General features: G+C 40.9%; 1 protein-coding gene across 5 annotated transcripts in view; it reads left to right on the top strand.

Annotated features, from left to right (window-relative positions):
- The first annotated feature begins 3,512 nt into the window (after positions 1 to 3,512).
- Positions 3,513 to 20,722, top strand: part of HLCS (holocarboxylase synthetase) — a 123,776-nt gene continuing 106,566 nt past the window's right edge. For 2 of the 5 annotated variants that reach the window (XM_037376492.1, XM_037376495.1), the window contains exons 1-5: positions 3,513 to 3,766; positions 7,361 to 7,513; positions 13,028 to 13,190; positions 15,943 to 16,892; positions 20,296 to 20,478. In XM_037376492.1, coding sequence (XP_037232389.1) covers positions 3,536 to 3,766; positions 7,361 to 7,513; positions 13,028 to 13,190; positions 15,943 to 16,892; positions 20,296 to 20,478 — 1,680 coding nt within the window. In that variant the 5' untranslated portion in view covers positions 3,513 to 3,535. Of the gene's footprint in view, positions 3,767 to 4,056; positions 4,076 to 4,373; positions 4,491 to 7,360; positions 7,514 to 13,027; positions 13,191 to 15,942; positions 16,893 to 20,295; positions 20,479 to 20,722 lie in introns of those variants that run through there. The other 3 variants (XM_037376493.1, XM_037376494.1, XM_037376497.1) reach the window with 3 other exon arrangements.

The following is a 20,722-nucleotide window of genomic DNA, read 5'->3' as shown; positions in this document are numbered from 1 at the left end:
TTATTGTACTAATTAATCAAAGCACACAACTTTAACTGGTATTTTCATGGAAATCATTAGCTAAAATCAGGTTGCAGATCCGTGGAAAATGGTTTATTCCAGTAAAATAGAAGCAGCTGTAGCGTTGTATGATCTCTAGTTTCTAAAAATAAAAAACAAATGATGCAGCAATTAGGCCAGTCATAGCTGTCTAATATTAAGAACTATATGCTTGATTTTAAAACAAGGTGTTGTATTTGGTGAACACTTCACAGAATCAGAAAACAGATTCTGTTACAGTTGCTCATCCAATTTTCCCAGAAGCCAGGAATATTTTTCAGACTTCTGATACTACCTGAGAATAACTTTGACAGACTTTATTCTTACAGAGAGATGAGCCATAAGATAATTATTCTGTGTTAATTGGAAGAGGTTTTTTATCTTTTTGGGAAACATGTTTTACTCAGTTTTCTTGTGAAAGCACTTCTGCATTTGCAAGAATAGTGTTCTATATAAATTGATATAGTCAAGGAAACAGGATAGCTCTACAACATGTATTGTTTTGAATAATATCTGGTATTAATCAATGTGACATAGGCATTTGTAGCCACTAATAGCATGCAAAGTTCCTCAAAGAGAAATTGTTGGAAAAGCTTTTAGGGAACAGAGGGAGGAAGAAACCGAGCCATACACAAAGCACAGCAAGGCCAGCCTCATAATATTCCTTTCAAGTCAGAAAGAGACACTCATGTATGCTGAGGTTACATGGTAGAGTTGGCTCCCTGTTCCGAGTTGCCTCCTTTGAGGGCCTTCCCATATGGACTGTTAGAAGACCTAAGGGAGATCTACCCCCCACAGGCAGAAGCTGGTGTTTCTCTCCCATTGTGTGTGTGGGGGGTGTGAGGCATCAGATTCTCCAAGCTTGTGGGCAGCTATACAAAATTTAGCCTACTCACTTTCTTCAAGGTTTTTCAAATTATTTTTAAACAATGTCGTATGTGTATGTGTGTGTATGTGTGTTCAGCATCTTGCACCATTTTTCAGTAATCTTTCCTCTATGACAAAACCCCAGATGTTCTGGGAAGTCTGAGGGCTAATATTGCTCACGGTTTCTTTCCAAGGCTTCCTTCCACCCTCCTGTCAGGAGGAACTGATTGACATAGTTATTTTAAGAATACCTATTTTAGTAAATTTCCTGGTGCGTACAAGGCCTTGGCTTCACAATAATAAAAAAAGGATGTTTCCCAATCTAGAATTCTTAACATTTTAATCACGGCATGTCATGATGAAGTCCAAGCTATACTATAATAGAAACTAGAAAACCTACAGCAACTTTATGGCTTCAAATTATTCTAATTGAGACTATGCAAATATATGTAGAAACTTGCTTTAAAATGGTGACTGTTTCTGCCTGTATACTGTTCTGCTTTAGATTCCTTTGCATCGTGAAGTTTTGATTCAGTTTTCTCAGGTACTCATAAACTTTTCCAGGGTAAGGGAACCTTAAAAACAAAAAGGATCATAATATAGTTGTCTGCATTCAATGCCACTACAGGTTTAAGCAAAGCATGTTCCTAATTGTGGAAAGATTATATAAACAGTTGTGTTTTGCTCTGAAGTTGTGTGTGCTCTGAAGGTCAGCAGTGCATGTGCTGTTGAATTGTTACAGGGAAAGTGGATTCCAAAGTTGAGAGCTTTCTTTTGAGGTTGTATACTTGGCTTGTTTTCTTTCTTTTGATGTGCCTGGGTAAGTATTTTGACTTCCTGCACAAGACAGTGGCACACAAAGGAACAGCGTATAATGCCAGGTTAGGACCACTGGAGACACTGTTCCTCTCTCTGTAGAATATGTACAGGATATAGCAGCAGCACAAGGCAAGTATATCTTAAGCTTGAGATGGAGAAGGAGAATTATTTAAATTATTTGACCCTCCAACTGAAACTGTCACCTGCTTCTGCCATACATTGTGGAAATCAAAATTATGTCAGTGATTCTTATTATTTTGGACAAGGTTCTGGTGTGGGTGCAGACTTATAGTAGTTAAAATGTCTGTCATATGACTGGTAGTGTTTTTTTCATATTGATGCCTGCTCCAAAATGCACAGGGCCAATTTATTCCTTGTTTATCTGCAGTGCTATATGTTGTTGCTGGAGATCCACTTAGGAAATGGTTCTTTTAGAATGCCTATTTTAGTAATTTTCAAGTGCATACAAGGCCTTGAGTTCAGAACAATAAAAAAGAATGTAGCTTCACACCCTGTTCAGGAAACTAATGTCATGCATTGGTCAGCTGCAACTTTAATGTTGGTGTTGGCTTCTTTCTTCTAGCCTTTTTGCCTTTTCCCCCCTTCTTTTTTCACTCACTTACTACATACCTGTAGGATCAGACTGATACATGTGTTCATTACACAGAACTCAATGTTGTGACTACCTTATATAAAATACAGAAGTTATTTAATAACTTCCATGCACCAGAGGAGTAAAGGGTATCTTGTCAAGTCTGTTGCATCTTCTGTAGCGGCAAGCTGTGTTAGCAACATGTGGCACGTGCAGATCCTACAGTTTTATTCCTCCACAGGCTGCTCTTCACTCCAGCTTCAATTACCAGCCCCTCTAAGCCCTGACTTCATCTTTCTCGTTAGAGAACGGAAGGAACGGGCTGAAATCAAATGCATCCGCTTGTGCCCGCTTTGCCCTCTGGCGGCTGTGCTGGAAGAGGTGTGGGACCTGGAGATTCTGTGCCGGAGGGGATAGTGCTCCGGTTGGATACCATGGGCAGTGTAGAGCCATGTCTGAGGAAGGTGAGGTCCTTCCCTGTTGCTGCACAAAACCAACCAATGAATACTTTGGCTCGCACTGTTTTGCCTACTGGATATATACTTCTCTGTCAGCCACAGCGGCAAGGTCAAATGCAGCTTCCGGGATAGCAAACCCATCCCTACAGTGGAAATGCAAGTTCAGCTCCCTGCATTGCATCGGAACTGCAGAAGGAACGGTGCACAGAGCTGGGGGGCTGCCCCACAACACTGAACTGCTGTGTTAACCCAAACCCATTGTCCATCAGGACAGTGTTGGCTTTGGAGAGCAGAAACTGTAGGATTCCCTGAGGAGCCGGGTCGTGGTGCCCAAGGCAGGAGGACACAGGCCGCTCTTCCTCACAGGCCAGCTGACACAGCGCGGGGCCCTCTCGGTGACTTTTTTTTTATATATTGCTTCAACGCAGGATTTTGTGCCTCCTGCAGCACCAGGTGCTCCTTCGCGTCAGCGCTGCCTGATCCGAGCACTCAGCCACCGCCGCTCGCTTCAGCGGGGCTCGAGGCCCCCCCGCAGCCGGCGCGCCGGGGGTTTAAAAGGGGCGTGGGGCCGAGGGCGCGATGCCGCCAGCCAATCAGAGCGGCCGGCCGGCTCGCCCAGCAGGCTCGCCCCTTTCTGTTTGGCCCGGGCGGGGCGGGGCGGGGCCTCTCTCAGCGGGCGCTCGGCCGTTGGCGGCCGGTGGGAGGCCGGGCCGGCGGCGGGGCGGGGCGGGGCGGGGCGGGGGGCGCAGCGCAGCGCGCCATGCTGATTACGCTCTGCTACCTCTACCTATGGGCGCGCTGGAGGCCCTGCTCGGCCGCGGTCATCCGCCGCACTATGCGCCGCCTCCACCGCTCCCGCTGCTCCTTCACCTTCTGCTGCTGCGCCGGCCCACCGGCGCCCCCGGCTCGGCAGCCGCGCTGGCAGGTGCCGCCCGAGGAGCGAGTCTGCCTCAGGATAGGGAACAAAGTCTTTTTCACGGACGAGACGCAGGTACCGCCCCGAGCCGTGGGGGCAGAGGCCTGGGAGGCGCTTCGACCGGCCGCGCCCGGGGCCGCTCGGGCGGGAGAGCAGCCGTGCCGGCAACGGCCTCCCGTATCGCCGTGCCAACGGCGAGCCGCCTTCCCTGCCGGGCGCCGTGCGGGCTGCGCGGCCGCAGGGGGTGGGAGGGGGAGGGGGGCGGTGCGGGGCCTTCCCCGGCGGGGCGGCGGTGGCGGGGGGCTGAGGTCGCGGAGCCCGGAGCGGGGACGGAGCGGCGGTTGCGGGGCTCGGGGCTGCGCTTTCTCAGCCGGAGCGCGGCAGGTCAGTGGCGGGCAGGGGCTTGCGATTGACAGAATGCCTCGTGTGGGTCGCCGGGCCTGGCACCGCCCTGCTTGTCGGGGGGGGGCGGCTTAGGCGAGACCCAGGTACCTGCCTTGGCAGAAGATCGCAGGACGTCGGAGTTGCCTCGCTTCACCGCGGTAGCTTGTTGGCTGAGGGAGCGTTTTCTGCTGTATGCCTGTGAGGTGCAGCTTTGTAAGTACAGCTGTGGCAACAGGAGCGCTTGGCGAGGAGAACCCGGTAGTATTGCCGTGTTGGTAACAGCTTTTATCACGCACAGGGCTTTAGTCTGAAAATGTGTGCCGTGTTTGTGCGTTCGAGGTTTGTGTCAGGGATTTAAAACGTGGCTGGGGTCTGGATTGAGCTGTTGGCTGCGGAGCACGGCATGCTTCTCCCGGTACAAAACCTGGTTTCAAGTGAGGAAAATGATACGAAAAACGCAAGTCTGTGAAAATCACTTTTTTGGAAATGGATGGTGAGAGCAGAGGGTGGGGTGAGGCTGTGGCAGCCCGTGACGGTGCAGAAATATCGCGTCGGAACGAGTTTGCTTGCCATCGCATGAAGTAAAACTGAAAGCAAGCTTGCGTTGGGCTTTCAAGTCTGGAAGTGCAACTCCTCTGGCACTCCCCCCAGATCGTCTGAAGTATTCAAATGAATGTTGGATTTGTCTAAACTTGTCACTAAATACCAGAATTCCTGTGGATAAGGGTCTCTCTGATCTCTCCTTTTTGCTGATGTTTGTATGTGCGTTTGTGGAAATTTTTTTCAGTTGGTACCCATTTTACTTAAATGGGCATTACTGAAATGTATTTATGAAGCATGTTGCTGGCAAAGTACTATTCTTCAAGAAGCAGAGAAGCTTTTTATAAATTCAGCGGGTAAAGAGGATGTTTTCAGTGCAGTGAAAATAAGATCACAAGTGCTAATGGAGTTTGTTAAAAAATGGTCTTTTTGCTATCTAATGAGCAGGTTATTTCATGCTTAAAGCGATGGTGACAATCTGAGAATCTCTCATGGAAAAGTTAAATACTGAATTCACGTTTCAATAAAGCTCTTAAAAACAAAGCCATGTAATTGTCCATAGGTTTAGAGGAGTTGTTCTGCCTCAATTGCCCTGACTTTTTGTTTTGTAAATCATATTTCAACTAATTTATGCTGTTCTTTGCTCCACTTCTGCTCATTTCTGAAATAGCTTGTCTTGGTTCTTGCACAGTAAGCACATATCTTTCTGTCTGCTATGTAATTCACACAGACTGACTTTATAAGCTTGACCGTTTGTGTTTACTGGGAGTTGGCAAGCCCTCTAGGGAACTGGAGTTTGGCTTGAAGTTTGGTGTAAAGTCAGTGCTGTATTCAAATAGTATTTGTCTCTTAAAAAGACATATTGAAAATTACCAGTTGCATTTGATTCTGAGAATCCGTGTGGAAGATGCCTGCCACACTGCACCTTGGTAATTGTGGCATGTAAGGGCTCCCATCTGGCTGCTTTAATTAAAGATAGAGGCAGCATCACCGTGAAGCTCTCTGCATAGTCTGTGAACACCTGCGAAGAGAAAAAGGTTAACTAGCTGCTTTGCTTTCGGAGTAGGTTTAACTGCCACTGGAATATAACCAGTACATTCCTTAAGATAAGATACCAGCAAGTCATAAATCGTAACCTGTGAAGTGTTTTTGTTTGATCTTTAATTAAACTGGATGCTTAAGATAATACAAAGTTGCATGACTTCAGTTCACTTTCCTGTGGAAGGCAGCAGTGTTTACTCTTGCAGCTTCTGTGCTCGGTGAAGCTGGTTGAATTGGCAAGCTATCCCCACAGGCTTAATATTGTGTGGTTTCATTTTAGATGTGGAGTGATGTACAAATTTAGTGTGCTGCAGGGAAATTCCCTTATGTTTCCACATATAAATACTGAAGGTGTGCAAAGCATGTGTTTCTAGTATAGTAGTAGCAAAGTAATCTATTTCTAATGTTTGCCACTTTTAAAATATGGCAGAAAAATGAAGTTCAAATCAATAGCTACGTAAAAATTGATGTAATATATAGTACAGGAACAGATTATGTATTTGGAAACTTCGAGGTTCTTAAAACTGTTCTTCAGTCTATTGATTCCAGCTTCTGAACTTTATTTGCTCCTTTGTGAAGGCAAGAGAAGGAACCGTTTTTATATTTTAATGATGGAAGCATTTGTCCAATGATCTGATATGTGGATAGACTATCTAACAGACAAATATATTTTGAATGAGTAATATCTCTAACTCTAAACTTATTATATAGTCTAAGCTAACTCTAAACTCAGTTATATACTGAACAAGTAATTTTGGTGCAAATGCCTGAGGACTTAATTTATTTTATTAACCCGCTCCTTTTATTTGAAATGTTCTTTTAAAGATTTTTCAAATCACTTTTTAAAGAATTTGTCCTGAGGTTGCACATGTCCACAAAATACAACTGTCTTTCATATAACTAGCTTTACAAAGGAAGTCCGGAAACTTTGTAAATTTGTAAAACTTTGTTTAAAAGCAAAACCAAAAAAACTCCAAACCCCACACCTCTAAAAATTAGACCTGGGTACTGTATAGTTTTTGGGTCATTTGTGGCTCACAGGTTGGTTGGTCTTTTAGGCAGATGGGTATAGAGACAGCATATATGACACAGCAGTGGGATTAAGTTTCCTGGAGGACTGTTACCTAACTAGAATTAATGCCGCCTGGACTACTATGCAGTTAGAGGGGCTTTAGTGTCTGACCAGGTAGGTTGTGTGTTGTGACTGCGTTCTCAGCCGCTGCCCAATAGCAGGCAGTGCCCTTCAGCCACCAGGAGTGAGGCAGCAGGGCCATGGGTTTGTGTAGTTAGGGGAGAAGAGGGAAGGAACAGGCGGGGTGAGCTGCGGTGTCAATGAGAGTAGAGGATCGTGTTGAGTGAGGGGTGTTTCTAGTAGCAAATGGCCCACAACAGTCACAGTGCCAGTGGCACAGTGGTCTTGTGGCCCACTTACTTTTGCACTCTTCCTGTAAGGCTGAAAGATGGAGTGTGACTTGGCTTAAAAGCTTGGCTTGTCACTTTTAGTTTTACTTTTGATGTGTTCCTGCCTTATGGTTTAGAGCTTTACCCAATTTTTTTTAACTCATGGAGGAGTGTGAAATTGTAGACACCCCTCATGTAAGGCTGAAGGGTCAGATTTTAATTTAGGCTGGGCATAATTTAAAAATGAATTGTAAAATCGGATCGTTGCTATACAGACTTATTTTTCTTTCCTGTTTCTTTCAGTTTCTTGATGACTTAAACAGATGGAGTCTACTTCTTATTTCTCCTTTTATTTATCCTGATAAGTTGTTTAAAGAAGAACATATAGCTTTTGTGACAGAAAGCACTTCAGCTCAGACAGATAACTTGCAGAAGGTACCTGGCTCTTCAAAAGGGGTAAGTAGTTCTCTTTGTTGCTTGCATAGAAAGTAGTACAGATGGGTCATTTGGTGAGTATAAACCTAAAACGCTTGAAGGAAAAAGAAAAATCAATGGCAGATAGATTTTGTATGTTTATAATGTTATTGGGAATAAAAAGGTAATCTCTTCATTAAAATGAATCACTGTTAATACACTAGTTCTATTTTATGCTTCAAATAGACCCATAGACATTTTACTGAGGGCTTCTTTTTTAGTAGCATGCTTCTCTGGCTGTGGGAACTGCAGAATTCCATCATGACTTTGGGTAAGGCATGTATGGTTAGTTATGCTGAATAGGAAAAAAGCTGCTTGAGAGCTGTCTTACTAAGGCAGATCAGAAATCCATTTACCTCTGTATCCTGTCTCTGAAATGAAACAAATGCCTCAGTAAGAATATACAAAGCAAGCATATGTTACAATTTCCAATATGCTCTTCAAACCTCCAACCAAGTGCTTGTGAAAAGTTGTAATTGAAATAGAAGCCTCTCTTGGAAGCTTCCTTTCACTGTGATTTCTAAGTGCAAGTTAGTGTTATACATTTGGATTATTATGTCAGTCTGCAGAAGTAAGGCCAAAATCAAGCTTGTAATCTCTGCTTTTATATAAAATGCAGTGGGAGAGTGGCAGTATGTCTTCGTTTGAATTTTATAAGTTGTTTGCTTTTTTATGTGTAATACTTTCAATGTGGGTTTGAGGCATCAAAAGATATAAATTAAACAGGTACTGAAATCCTTATGGCAAGCATAGTTACCAAATATTCATGTCCTAGATGCTTAATAATGTAAAAAGTACCTTCTCCACTGCTATATTGAAAATACAAAGATGTGGCTATAGAAGATTATGTTCTTCTTAAACTTGTATTACTGAATATATAATATCTGTAAACAAATTATGCATAAAAATAGTATCCAGACCCTGTCCAAACTTACTATGAACTTGAGATAATGTCTGTCTCTCCCCTGCATTTGGTTGGTTTTATAACTTTTTTCTCTCATGAGGAATAGCTTGCTGCCTGGACGTCTCAACTTGGATGCAGGTCTGAAGCGGAGAAAGGTTGTAACCCAAAGCAAAACGTAAACTTACCTTGCAGGGAGGAAAAATCTTCCAGGCGGTATGGGTTGTCCTGGTTCCTTCCTAAGGCAGTCATTTGTTGGGTGTGCTGTATGCTTTCCTAAGTGAAGAGGATAGACTGAACCTGGAAAGGAGAAATAGAAAGACATGCATGCTAGGATATCTCTGGGTAGGCAGTAATAAAGACATCTGGCCTGGTTGTTTAGGTACCATAAAATCGACAGAGCCCTGCAGTTAAACAGACTATGCCACAAGCTAGGATTGTTACATGGGGGCAGTCATAAGGTGTCTTCCTGAATGGCCCCGGCTTAGCACCCTAAAGGGCCATCCTTGCTTTCTGGCATCAGTTTTCAGGCTCCTTCTTGGAGTTAAAGGAAACCTGTCACATACACAGATGGTTGCAGCCTGTCTGTTTCCCTGCATGAGGAACATGTATTTTCCAGGCTACTTGTTCTGAGAGATGATCAAGGATTCTTCTGCTGGAGTGAGCATTGAGAGCAGAGTGGTTGGTAACTAGACTTACCTAACTTGAGTGCAGGAACAGAAGGACAAATTGGGAATAGGCACAATTCCAAATCTGTGCCTGCAATCAAATTTTTAGTACTTTGACCCTCCATGGAGGTGTCTCAATTCTAGAACAGAGCGTGTTTTTGGAGCATGTTAGTCTTTGCCCTCTAGAGGAATGATATCCAGATGAAGTGCTGCATCAGGCAAAGTTATTGTCTCCATGAAGCTCAGAGTGTGAGGACTGGAGGTACCTAAAGCTCTGAGACCCTTTCAGCTGAAGTCTTCTGAGCCTGCTTCCACTGGCCTCATGTTGCCTTGGCGCACACAGGAAGTAGTCACATCTGCTGGTTTATAAATATTTTTGTTGCCTTTGATATAAGACTCTGGAATCCATCCAGGTGGACCCTGCTTCTGGGAGATAAACTAGATAGGATACCTATCTTTTGTGCTTTTGTGCTTTCTACGTTGTCTGAGTGCACCTGGGGAGTGCTGGGCCAACTCAGACAGAAGGCTGAGGGAGGATTTTATTTTTTTTACTTGTTGTAGCAGAGAGGTTCACAAAAACATCTGCATTGAAGCTCTACTTTGGTGTTCTTTTGGGGTTTGTTGTTTTTTCATCTTGTTGGTTTTGTTTGGATTTTCTTTAGAATGGAAAATGTTTGCATTTCATGTAGACAATAATTAATTTGATGCAGGAAGCTCAAAAGTGATAGTCCAGGCAAAAGAAAACTAAAGAGGAAAAGGACTGCTGTTTTATTTTGTTTATTGTTCTTCTGTGTACATGTCACTTTCAACGAAGTGCTCTTAATTCTGCTACCTCTGGCAGCCAGCTGTTGACATAGATGGGCTCTAAGAACAGATTGCTCCTGTGACCTACAAGAATTTATAGACAGAATAGCCATTCTTTGTAGGGCTATCAGTGATCTGTGACTGGTGACAAATTGAGGTGGACCCAGAAAGCAGGAGTCTAAATAATTCCTCATCTCTGGCTAAGAGCTGGCCTTTCATGTGGTATTGTGACAGAATTTTGATGATTTCTAGTCATAGCAGGAAAGCCTGGCCTGTTTGAAAATATTCTCTGAGGATTTTTGTTCTGTGTGAAGCAAATGGATTGTTGTGTGAGCAGGATTACAGGTCATATGTCTTGGCAACAGCCTTACTTTGTGAGGTTCTTTTGTGTATTCACTTTATTTGCACTAGATAGCAATAACTACTTTTTACTTATTAGCATGCCTAATGTTTTACTTGGTGCCATTAAAAAAAGCTCAAGGGCATCAGTGTATCTTCCTCACAGTTTCCAGGTGACGTGTGGGTGTTACCTGCTTGTGCCTGTTCTCTGGGTAAGAAAGGACATCAAAATATGGTGTGAGTCTCTTACTTCCAACACAGAGAGTAGCCCAGTCATGTGGGGAGGAAAATAGCGAAAGAAGCTGGTATCATGTATCATAAATCTCTGTCATGTTTGTCACTGGTGATCATGAATTGTCAACAGCAGCAACCCCTTAAGAGTTCTATACCTTATGACTACAGCTGGAGACTTCCATTCCACCTGTGGATGTTATACCAATAGACTAAACACAGCTGGGAATTCCTTCCATCTGTAAAGTGATGGTGTTGTCCAGGCCATCACTCAAGACAGTTGGTGAGGACAATTTGGGCTGACTTGGTCACAGACTGCCGCGGTGACAGTGAGGTGAAGTCTGACTGATGCTCCAATTACAATGATTCAAATCTATCAAAGTCTGGTACAGTTATCTTCCAGAAGGAGACTTTGTATCCTGTAACTTCTGAGCTGGTATTTCTTTGTAGTACAATTATGGAGGTGACCTTTCAGAAGCCCTGGAGGTAGAAACTCACTGTCGTTGATTTTGCTAGTGAGTAGTTGCTATGTCCAGGAGTTTAGGACCCGAGTGATACATCTGTCATGAATTTGAGGGCTGGCTCTCACAAACTGTTCTGGTGTGGCTGCTTTGAAGCTGTTACTTGCTCTTACGTTACAGAGTTGGGAGTTTAACCCTTAAGTTAAGGCATGCAGCTGATCTTGTGGTAAACACCAACGCACTGCCCACAGGTAGCTATCTTCTTCTGTTTTTGAAACTGAATTTGTTCACTGAGGGTTAGTATATGTGATGTATCAGAAGATATCCAGCCAGTTGTCAGCTGTCCAAAGGCCACCAACATAAGGGTGGGCTGTATGGTCTCATTTAGGTTGCACTAGTTGTAAGCTGTCTTTGGGAAAGGCTTAGAAAGGAGATGCAACCATTAAGGTTGTGTGAAATCTCAGTTTCTTCTTTCTTCTTTTTCCCTTGGGAAACACTGTAAAGTCAAAAGTGGGAAATATATTATTTTGGATATTATGTAAACACTTAACTGCAGTAGATAAGAAGGTAAATGTAGTTGGTAGTCTAATTATGAACAAGTAAAATATCCAAAAGCTCACCCTCATTTTGTGTATTCAGAAGAAGTGTTTTTTCTTACCGAGTTTAATCAGTGTGTCATCTTGTGTGTAGTGATAAAAGGGTGAACTTCATGGAGGTGGTTTGGTGGTGATGGCATCAAAGTGCTGGACTTGCTATGTGGGGATTGCACTTTGTTTCCCAGTATTTGGAACATATTACATGGTGAATGCTAATTTTATTTTTAGGTCATGAAAACAGGTGATGCTTTGTTGTCTTTAAATACACCTTCACACGAGAACAATTGGTTTGTGTATCCTATAAAGCATAAAGGCTGTCATGCCTTTCACACAATTTTTACTGAAATTGGGTACCTTACTTCGGTTTTGCTTTCAGAATTGACTCTTAAATCACTGCTTGTTAATTATCTGAATATTGTTGTTTTACAAACATAAAGTTTAAAAGAGGTCATTTTCAGTTATGAGTCAGCAGACGGATCTGTAGTTGTTTATTAATGTGCCCACCTTTCAGAAGGAAATGAAAACTCATTCATTTTTCCTCCACTTGTGGCTTTTATAGTTAAACTTCAGACTTGTTCTCCAGGGTGGTGCAGCTGTGTAGTTTGGGTTTAACAAACCTTCTTGAAGAAAACAAATCCTGGTGTGTCACTTTCACAATGCTTAATTTCTGGAGAACAGAATTTTTGATAATTGTAGATAAACAGCTTGAATTTACGGTGTTTAGTTAATGCTTCTGATAGTTGATGTGTACTTTTATTAAACCCTAGTAGTTTGCTTCTGCTCTTTTTATGAGCATTCTTTTTAGAATTTGTGCTGAAAACCATGTCTTGGAAATAATTACAGATATAATTTTACATACAGAATGTGGTAATACTCTTGCCATTTTGTGTGTTAACTTGAAGCTTTTATAGCCTTGATCTTTGGGGAAGATGTATATGTATTCCCAGTTTCCTATCAAGACTTAGTATGGATGTTGCTTTGTTTACTTCTCTCAGGACTGAATCTTGCAGCAGGTAACTTATGCTTGCTGCATAACCCTTCTTCGGTAGGTTCTTTTGGTTGTATTCAGTCTCATTGACCTTTGTAGTCGTGAACGGTGCACTTTTATGTGAAAGGAACTGTCAGCTGAAAGCCTTCTCTAGTTGAGATGTGTTGTCTCATGCTACTATTGAATGTAGTGGTTGTTTTAAACACAAGAGGCATCCCAGAAATAAGTCTTAAAAGTGATTCTGCCATTTTAGTATTGTATACTCCTAGTAGCTACACTTTTTATGTAAGTACTTTCTTTAAAATTACGCCTAGTCCTTGGGTTTGCCAATTGTGCCATTTTGGTTTGATAATGTCCCTCTGTTGGCTCTGCCTGCTATTTTGCTGCTTTTTTAACAGCAGAATCCTTCGGAAAGGAATGGCAGTTTTTATTTGCAGTTCATCTTGCAGACTTGATATTTTTCTGTAACCTTTTCAAACTGGAAAAACATGCATATGCTTTATTCTAGATTGTGAAGTGGTCAGACTATTGTTCACCGTTGGCCTATAAACCTGGTGAGCCTTATAAGTTAATTGCTGTAGCAAGTGTAGATAATTTCAGTAACCTTGGAATAGCGTTCATGGAAGACAGGCTTCAAATGGATAACGGAATGGTGCCACACAAGATTGTTTGTAAGTATCTTCACCAATTGTTTTTAATGGTAGAACTTGTTTATTTCATGGTTATTTTAGGACTGTGCATATAGTCTTTATAACTACATAAACCCCCATGTTTTTATTTTGGCACGATGTTTTCTTCCTGTTGCTATTTTAGGCATTGATCACTCTGTAGCACTGCTGTATTTTATACTGAATACGGTCAAATATAGAGATTCCTGAAAAGTTAGACCACTTTTTGAGTGAGCTCAAAGAGTGAAGTCACAGAAGGTCTTACAAATGCAACAACAGAAATAGCAGAAAAAATGGATCAAGAGATTTTTGGAGTAAACCCCACTTTTCAATGCCTCATAAGCTACTGCCAGTAATTAACCTTAGTATGATGAGATCTGAGTACTCAAGTTGGTGTTAACCTTTTGCAAATGCACGAATGTGTTAATGTCACAAATGTGAATTTAGAAAATACTGTTTCTGTCAGTCTTACCTGTTAGATTAACTAATCTATTTGGAAGAAAAAAAACAGTACAGAAAGTTTTAGGCAAATGTTCTCTTTTTTTCAGATTTGAAATAAGTGTATTCAAAGCTAAACATAAGCTGAGAGCAATTGCTGTAAGTCTAGCATCTTAAACTTTAGATCATTGGGAGAAAAGCTCATGGGTGCTTTCTAAACAGGGAGAAGGATAACTAGGGGAAGGAGGATGGTGTCATTGCTCCTTGAATTCTGAATTTTTGGTGGATGGTTTATTTCTTTAGGGAGCATTTTTAATGATATCAACACTATGAACCATTGTGTCCTCATTAGTTTAATAGTTTCACCTAAGGCAGGGGGGGAGTTCGTGGCTAATTCCAAGGAGAGGAGAAGGAAATACCATGGTTGCACTTGTAACACCATTCTTAAATAGAATTGTTGTCTGGGTTGTGGGAAGTCCAAGCTTCACCTCCCTTTGCTGCATGAGATTTAAATTTCTTTTTTCCAGCACTGTTGTAAAAGTGCCATAATATGGAGTCTGTATTGTATTGTAGAGTAGTGGGCTCTCAGGGGGTAGAGCCACACTTGTTCAGCAATAGTTTCACTTCTTCCTGCCTATTTGTGTCTTCTCAGCTGTAATCTTCTCCCCCCCACCCCCAAAAAAATAGGGGGGGGGGGGAGGGCAGGCAAGTTGGGTTTTTTGTTTTGGTGTGTGTGTAGTATGTGTATGTGGGTGTATTTGGCTGTGGGGTTTTTTATTTGCTTGGTTGGGGTTTTTTTATGTAGATCATAGTGTATTGGCAGAAGTCAGGGAAGGCCAAAACTGAGAACAGCTACCTGGGGTGCAAGAGGGTAGGAATATGCTCATGAATATATCTGATGTGACAATGTGAAACTGTCTCTTGATGCTGTTCTGCAAAAACATTCATGCAAGGAGGGGATGGAAACTGAAAGAATTCCCCAGTCATTTACTTCTCAGAATATTTTCTGGCTCCTTTTGCTTCAGGTGCTGTGTACATGCTAGAACTGTTCCAGGAGAGCAGGCTGATGGAGGCTGTTGATGAAATCACATATAGGCTGGTAGCTGTGAAATTCTAGGATGAAGAAATCTTGCTTCAGATTACTGCTCCAAACTAGGCAAAGGGGCTGATAGAAGTGCTGTTAAATGAAGAAAGTGACTGAATTTGGATCTGGTGTATTGTGTGTCAGCTGGCTATTTTGTTAATGAAGTTTCTTGCTGATTTCTTCAAGAAATCAGAAACAAAAACATACTAAGTTTATTTGGCCTTATGGAAGTGGGGAGGGATTCAATAAAATTTTGCAGACTTTGATTTGAAATATTTTCATGGCTCAGAAGCTGAAAAAAGAATTGAGGGTTGGGGTTTTTTTTCTCCTCTTCCATATTTAGTTTGCCCTGCAAGTTTCACATTGACAATAATTATCTTTGCTCTTCTTTTCTCACTTGTATTTGCCAGAAATTTTTTATCTTTGCATTTCCATCCTTTTTTGGGGGTAGAAAGGTGAAGGTTTAACAATTTTTTCTGTTTGCTAGTTCCTTCAGATTCTTAGCTCCCAAGTTTTGCTGTTGGTCAGCATGTCTCCCTTTCTGCAGACTGAAAGCAGTTCAGATTTTTTTTTTTTACTCCCTTTTACTTGTGCCAAACTTTTTATTTGCAGCCTTCAGCAATGCAAGAGACATGGTTCAATGTCTACATCTTACCCAATATCATCACTTTATTAGCTTATTTCAAAATAGCAGCAAGCTATTTTCCACCCTACCCTCCTTAAGAGACCAGTATTTTTCCAAAGGTAAGGCAGTTTTCCCTGTTTCATTTTGTCCTTTGCTGAGGACGGAGAGACAGGCAAAATAACACGCTGACAAGGTGATGCATTTATGAGAACTTCCTCACCTTCCCACCCATAGACACTTGTTCTGTTAAGAGCAGATCTGCATTGTGTATAGTAGTGGTCATGTTTTACTTTTGTACAAATATTCTTGCACTCCCGATAAATGTTAAGTTTGTTTAAATGTGCCCTGTAAATACTGAGTGTTGTGCTCTCAGTCAGACTTTCCTGAAACAGAGTAATTTGAGTAAATGACTTGTTTTGAGTCCAAATGCATTATGTTCTTGGGAGGAGGGTGGTGTTCAGGATTTGGTGTGTCAAACAAGTGAAATTCATGCTATTATAGATATGTACTGAAATTAAATATAAATCTCTTTGTGGTAGTGAATATTCATTATAGCTCTTTCAATATAATTTTTATAACCCCTTTGTCATGTTCTTTACCTCTTCTAGCTGTCCATTTACAGGAATCTACTCTGAAGGAGTTGGCGCAAGTGACACCATCTGTAAAAGAGCAAATTGTAAGCAGTACACAAATGGATGAAGTGACTCCTGCTGCTACTTTTGGGACAACTGTTAAATCAGGATTAGAAGTAGCTGAGTCTGCAGGACAAAGTGAAGAGGAGAAATCCAAGCTAGAGAAAGGAAGTGAGCATGAAGATGAATCCAGCAGTCTATCTGACAAAGAGAGAGGTGCTGCAGACCATCATCACTTGCATCTTTCCAGCTGTCGTGAATGCCTGCAACTTGAAAACAGTACTATTGAATCTGTCAGATTTGCCTCTGCAGAAAACATTCCAGAACTTTCTGGTGATTACAGTAGCAAACTGGAAGAGAAGAATGATGACTGTCTAGCAAGTGGAGTAAAGAGAGTAAACCTTGCTGGAAAGCCCCCTAATGTATTGATTTATCTTGGTTCTGAAACTGCAAAAGTGGAATTTGAGCAGGTAAAATCAGTCCTTCAGGAATGCATTGACGCAGACAGATACACCATCTACCAGCTGCGTGAGGAACAAGTTCTGAAAGCTCCATGGATTGATAATTCACGGCTGTTGATCATTGCCACAGAGAAGCCTATTTCTGAGGAGAACCACAAACAATTTATGAAGTTTTTATCTGCAGGTGGAAAGATTCTAGGGTTTTCTTCATCTTTTACTTTTGATGGCATAGAAATAAAGAGAAAAAACAAACTGAGGAAGACTGTGCATGAATTAATGTTCTCTAAAATGGACAGCACTGAAATTAAGTTAAATCTTTTGGTCAGTGGCTGTATTTTTGAGGAAGTGATGAAGGAAGATACCAGCAAAGTGAAGATACTGAGTCGATTAAATAATACTGATAAAGATACAGTTATGGTTCATCTGACTTATGGAGACAGTGGAGGAGAAGCCATTCTTTCTCAGGTACTGTGTATGCAGAGGCATTAATTTGCTTATTGCCACATCATGTTGTGGTATGCTAAAAAAGTTCATTTGTTTCTATTGTATGCTCTCAGATGTTTGTCAAGGGGAGGTATAGATGGATGTCTCTGTGAATGCAGGAGGACTCTGAATGCAGAATGGTTTTCACTTGATCCTCAGGAAGCTTAAAGAATGGTAGAGAATGTTACTGCTGTTCCATTTCCTTGTTTTCACTGTGTAGCCATGCACATGTAGATCATACAAGATCACAGTGGGTGGTAGAGAGAGCAGATAGGCATAGTAAGGAAGCATCTTCAGGAGCAGAGCTACCCTTTTCTGCCTGCTAGAAGTTGCACAGTGGTACAGCTGTGCATTTTGCAGACTTTTGGAGGTGCGAACAGCAAGAGCCAAGTCATTGGTGGACTTGGGGTGAAAGCTTGTACTGGGCAAGATTAAAAAAAAAAAAAGAAAAATCCTTTAAAAAACTGTGAGCTATGGTGAAGCAGAGAGTCAGCAAAGGATGTAAAATAAGCCTTGCAAGAAACTTGAGAGACGTCTCCTCTTATAAGGTTAAGGTAGCCAGCACTTAAATCTGACTAGTGAATGGGAGTCCCAGCCTCTATTACTTGTCATGTCTAGAAAAACTGCTGTAGAATTCTTGCTAGAGCAAGTAACTACACAGTAAAGGTTAGCCTCTGTCTGCACTGAAATACAATTGTTGTTTTAGGTCTGTTGGTTCTTTTTTTTGCTAGTATTGCTACTGGTTTCTCAGTTGTATTCTGTTTGTATCTTAGCGGTGTGGATGAAGCAAACCATTCTATGGTTTCTTTAACAGTGTTTTGATCAAAGCTGATTTCTAGATGGATGTTTGGTTCGTGACGTGGGCCTTGCTGTTTTGTCACTTAGAAAAAAACTTATTCAACTGGAATGCATTGTTTCTATTTAATATCCAAATTAAAATTCTAAATTTTTATTTTTCTTTCTGTACTTTGACATGTTTTCACTCAGTAATACATGCTGCTTTTTTTGAGGGGGGTGGGGATTGGTAAGGGTGGAGATGACAACAGGGAGCAGCATAGAGAGGGAGAATCTGGTCTGCTGGGAACTCGGTCGTTTCCTGAGTCTTCTTTCAGGCTTTAAACTTTTAGATGTTTAACATTCTGCACGAAACAAATACTTCAGAACAACTGTGGGACAGAAGTGCAGGAGTCTAGAATGAACCAAAGTCTTACTCATTCCACTTAATAAGAACATCCCAGCAAATAGGTACGTCACCAGGGTTACGATATTGTGATCATTGTTGTTTGTTTGGGTTTTTTTTAAAAAAGCACACCCAGAAAAAACACCAAACAAACAAAAAAGCCCTAACCAAACAAAACCCACACCCCCTCAAGAAGGTGAACAACTGATAAGTTAAAGTGTTCATAATCTTTTTTTATTATTTTTGCTCTGTCGTCTTGGATAATTGGTGAGGAAGCTTCCGTGGCTGTGTTAAAGGTAAATGTTGGTCACTGATTATTTAAATATTCACAGATATCTGGCTAAAGAAAGGCTGATAAGAGGTACCATTAAGTTTAGAAAATACATCTATGCCCTGTAAATATGAGTCTACCTGGGTGTATAACCTGTGCTGTTAAATCTAGAGAGATTTCAGCCATTTTGAAGTAAAACTTTTAAAGTGAGGCTGAAAGCAACTTACACCTTTTGAGTTGGCTTCAGTTAGGAGCAGAGGTAACCGTTTTCTTTTTAACATGGCTGTTAGCAATTTTATCACTTCCCTTACTTCTTGCTTTCAAGCAGCACATTGAGAAAAGCAGAGCAAGATTTATTTACCAGTATTTTAGTAGATAAGGAATATAATGGAAGACACAGCTGAACAAACTTTATGAAAGATTCTAGGACCTGGTTTTACCGATAATTTAGTTACAGGAGAACTTTCTCAGGATCCCAGAGCACTCAAATTTAACTGCTCATGTATCAGGTAGCATACACTCATCTAGCAGTTACGTATTTCAGAAATATTCATCAGGTTTCTTAGAAGTGTTTTCATCTCTTATCAGTTTATCAACTAAATCTGTTAGCTTTTTCAAAACTCTGTTCTACATAGTAGCATGTGTAGAGCTTTATGTAGGAAGCTTTGCCACCCATGTGCTATATGCTTATACTAGAAAATTGATTAGATACTGTTGCTATCCATTTCTCCAAGTTCCATGGTAAAACCTGCTTTGCTGTACCGTTTAAATTGACCCTTCTGCTGTAGTAAAACTTAATACTGCAGAGGTTTTCTCCAGAAAAAGGGCATTATGGTATAGCTTCAAAAATCAGATTAAAAGGATTATTGTGTCATTTTATAATTTTAAATGACTTCCAGTCTGGATTTGAAAAGCCTTATTGTTTTCTCTTCAGGGGACTGACAGTGACATCAGCCGTTAAATCTTCTGTCACAGACTTACTGTTTCTCTTTTTTCTGTACTCTTCCATCTACCCCCCCATTTCAGCATATTTCCCTGAATTTCAATAAAGTAGATCATATATGAAAGATCAAGAACATCATTAAAATGTGCAAAATAGGAGAAATGAACAAAAATAACAGCTTGTGATTTTCATTAAACGAATATGCATATAGTAGGGTACAAAAGCTTCTAAATATCTTGGAACACTTACTTAAGAAGCAAACAAACACCAAAACCTCCACAAAAATAATAAAAAAAAAAAAAACCCACAAAAAAAACCAAAAAAGGAGATCTGTAAGGGATTTTAAATTTTTTTCTTCTGCATTTAGTTCAAACCTTAAGCATCTGCCTGAACCCTGAGAAGTGATTCTCTAAAAGGTGGTGTTCAGGGGTTCTTGGTGCTCTTCCACACACAAGCATTTCTTTATCTGCACTGATTGCAACTTAATTAGCGTGATACAGTATGGGCTTGCTTGCCTGAGTTCTACATATCTTGTGCAACCTCTGATAAAGCTTTTTTAATTTTAATATTATTCTGCTTTTGTACAGGCCAGAATATGACCAATATTGCTGTTTGTTCTAGGTTGCTAGCAGGCATGAAAAGCAGAAGGAGATGTTTAAGTTAGTAAATACAAATTTGAACAATACCTCGAGGAGAAGACCAGTTTATTAAGAAGAAATATTTTGTCTAGATTTCAGAGAAAATTGTAGTGTAGTGGCAATGATTATCCCTGAATCAGAAATATAAATACATAGGTATTCTGTAGTTTATTAGGATAATAAAGCCCTACCAGTGTAGCTATGATGAGGACAAAGAAATTTTAAGTTGTACTAGTAACACTGCAGCAACCACAGTCAGGACAAAGCTACTTTTGGAACTCTTTCTGCCACGCTAATATGTGTAATACCAACAAAATAATTTTTTTTTGTTCCCTTTGCACATATCCTTCCAGGTACACTTGGAACTGGATATCAATTCTATGGATGTCCAAACTGAAGATGATTTTAATTTGCTTAAGATAAGCAATAGCAAGAGATATGAAGTTCTCAAGGAGATCCTGATGTCACTTGGCCTGAGTTGTGAATTAAGTGAAATTCCTATGTTAACACCTATTTATCTTCTCTCTTCTGACGAGGTAAGGTCTCTGCTTACATTTTAGTTATTTGAGATTTACCTTACAAGACACATTCAGTGTTTACTTAAATACACCTTGTTTCTTATGTGGTGTTTTTGTTTGGAGAGGTTTACATATGTATTACAGGTAAGCAAAGTTTCATTTCTACTCTGTCAGTATTTTATTACCTGCTAGTAGTAGTTTTGAACTGAACCATGGAGAAATTGTGCAGGGTTAACTTTTCAGATATATTTGCTATATTCCT

This window comes from Falco rusticolus, chromosome 2 (assembly GCF_015220075.1).
Source record: "Falco rusticolus isolate bFalRus1 chromosome 2, bFalRus1.pri, whole genome shotgun sequence".
Taxonomy (NCBI): domain Eukaryota; kingdom Metazoa; phylum Chordata; class Aves; order Falconiformes; family Falconidae; genus Falco; species Falco rusticolus.
Note: the sequence above shows the minus strand (reverse complement) of the source record. Positions and strands in the feature narration are given on the sequence as shown.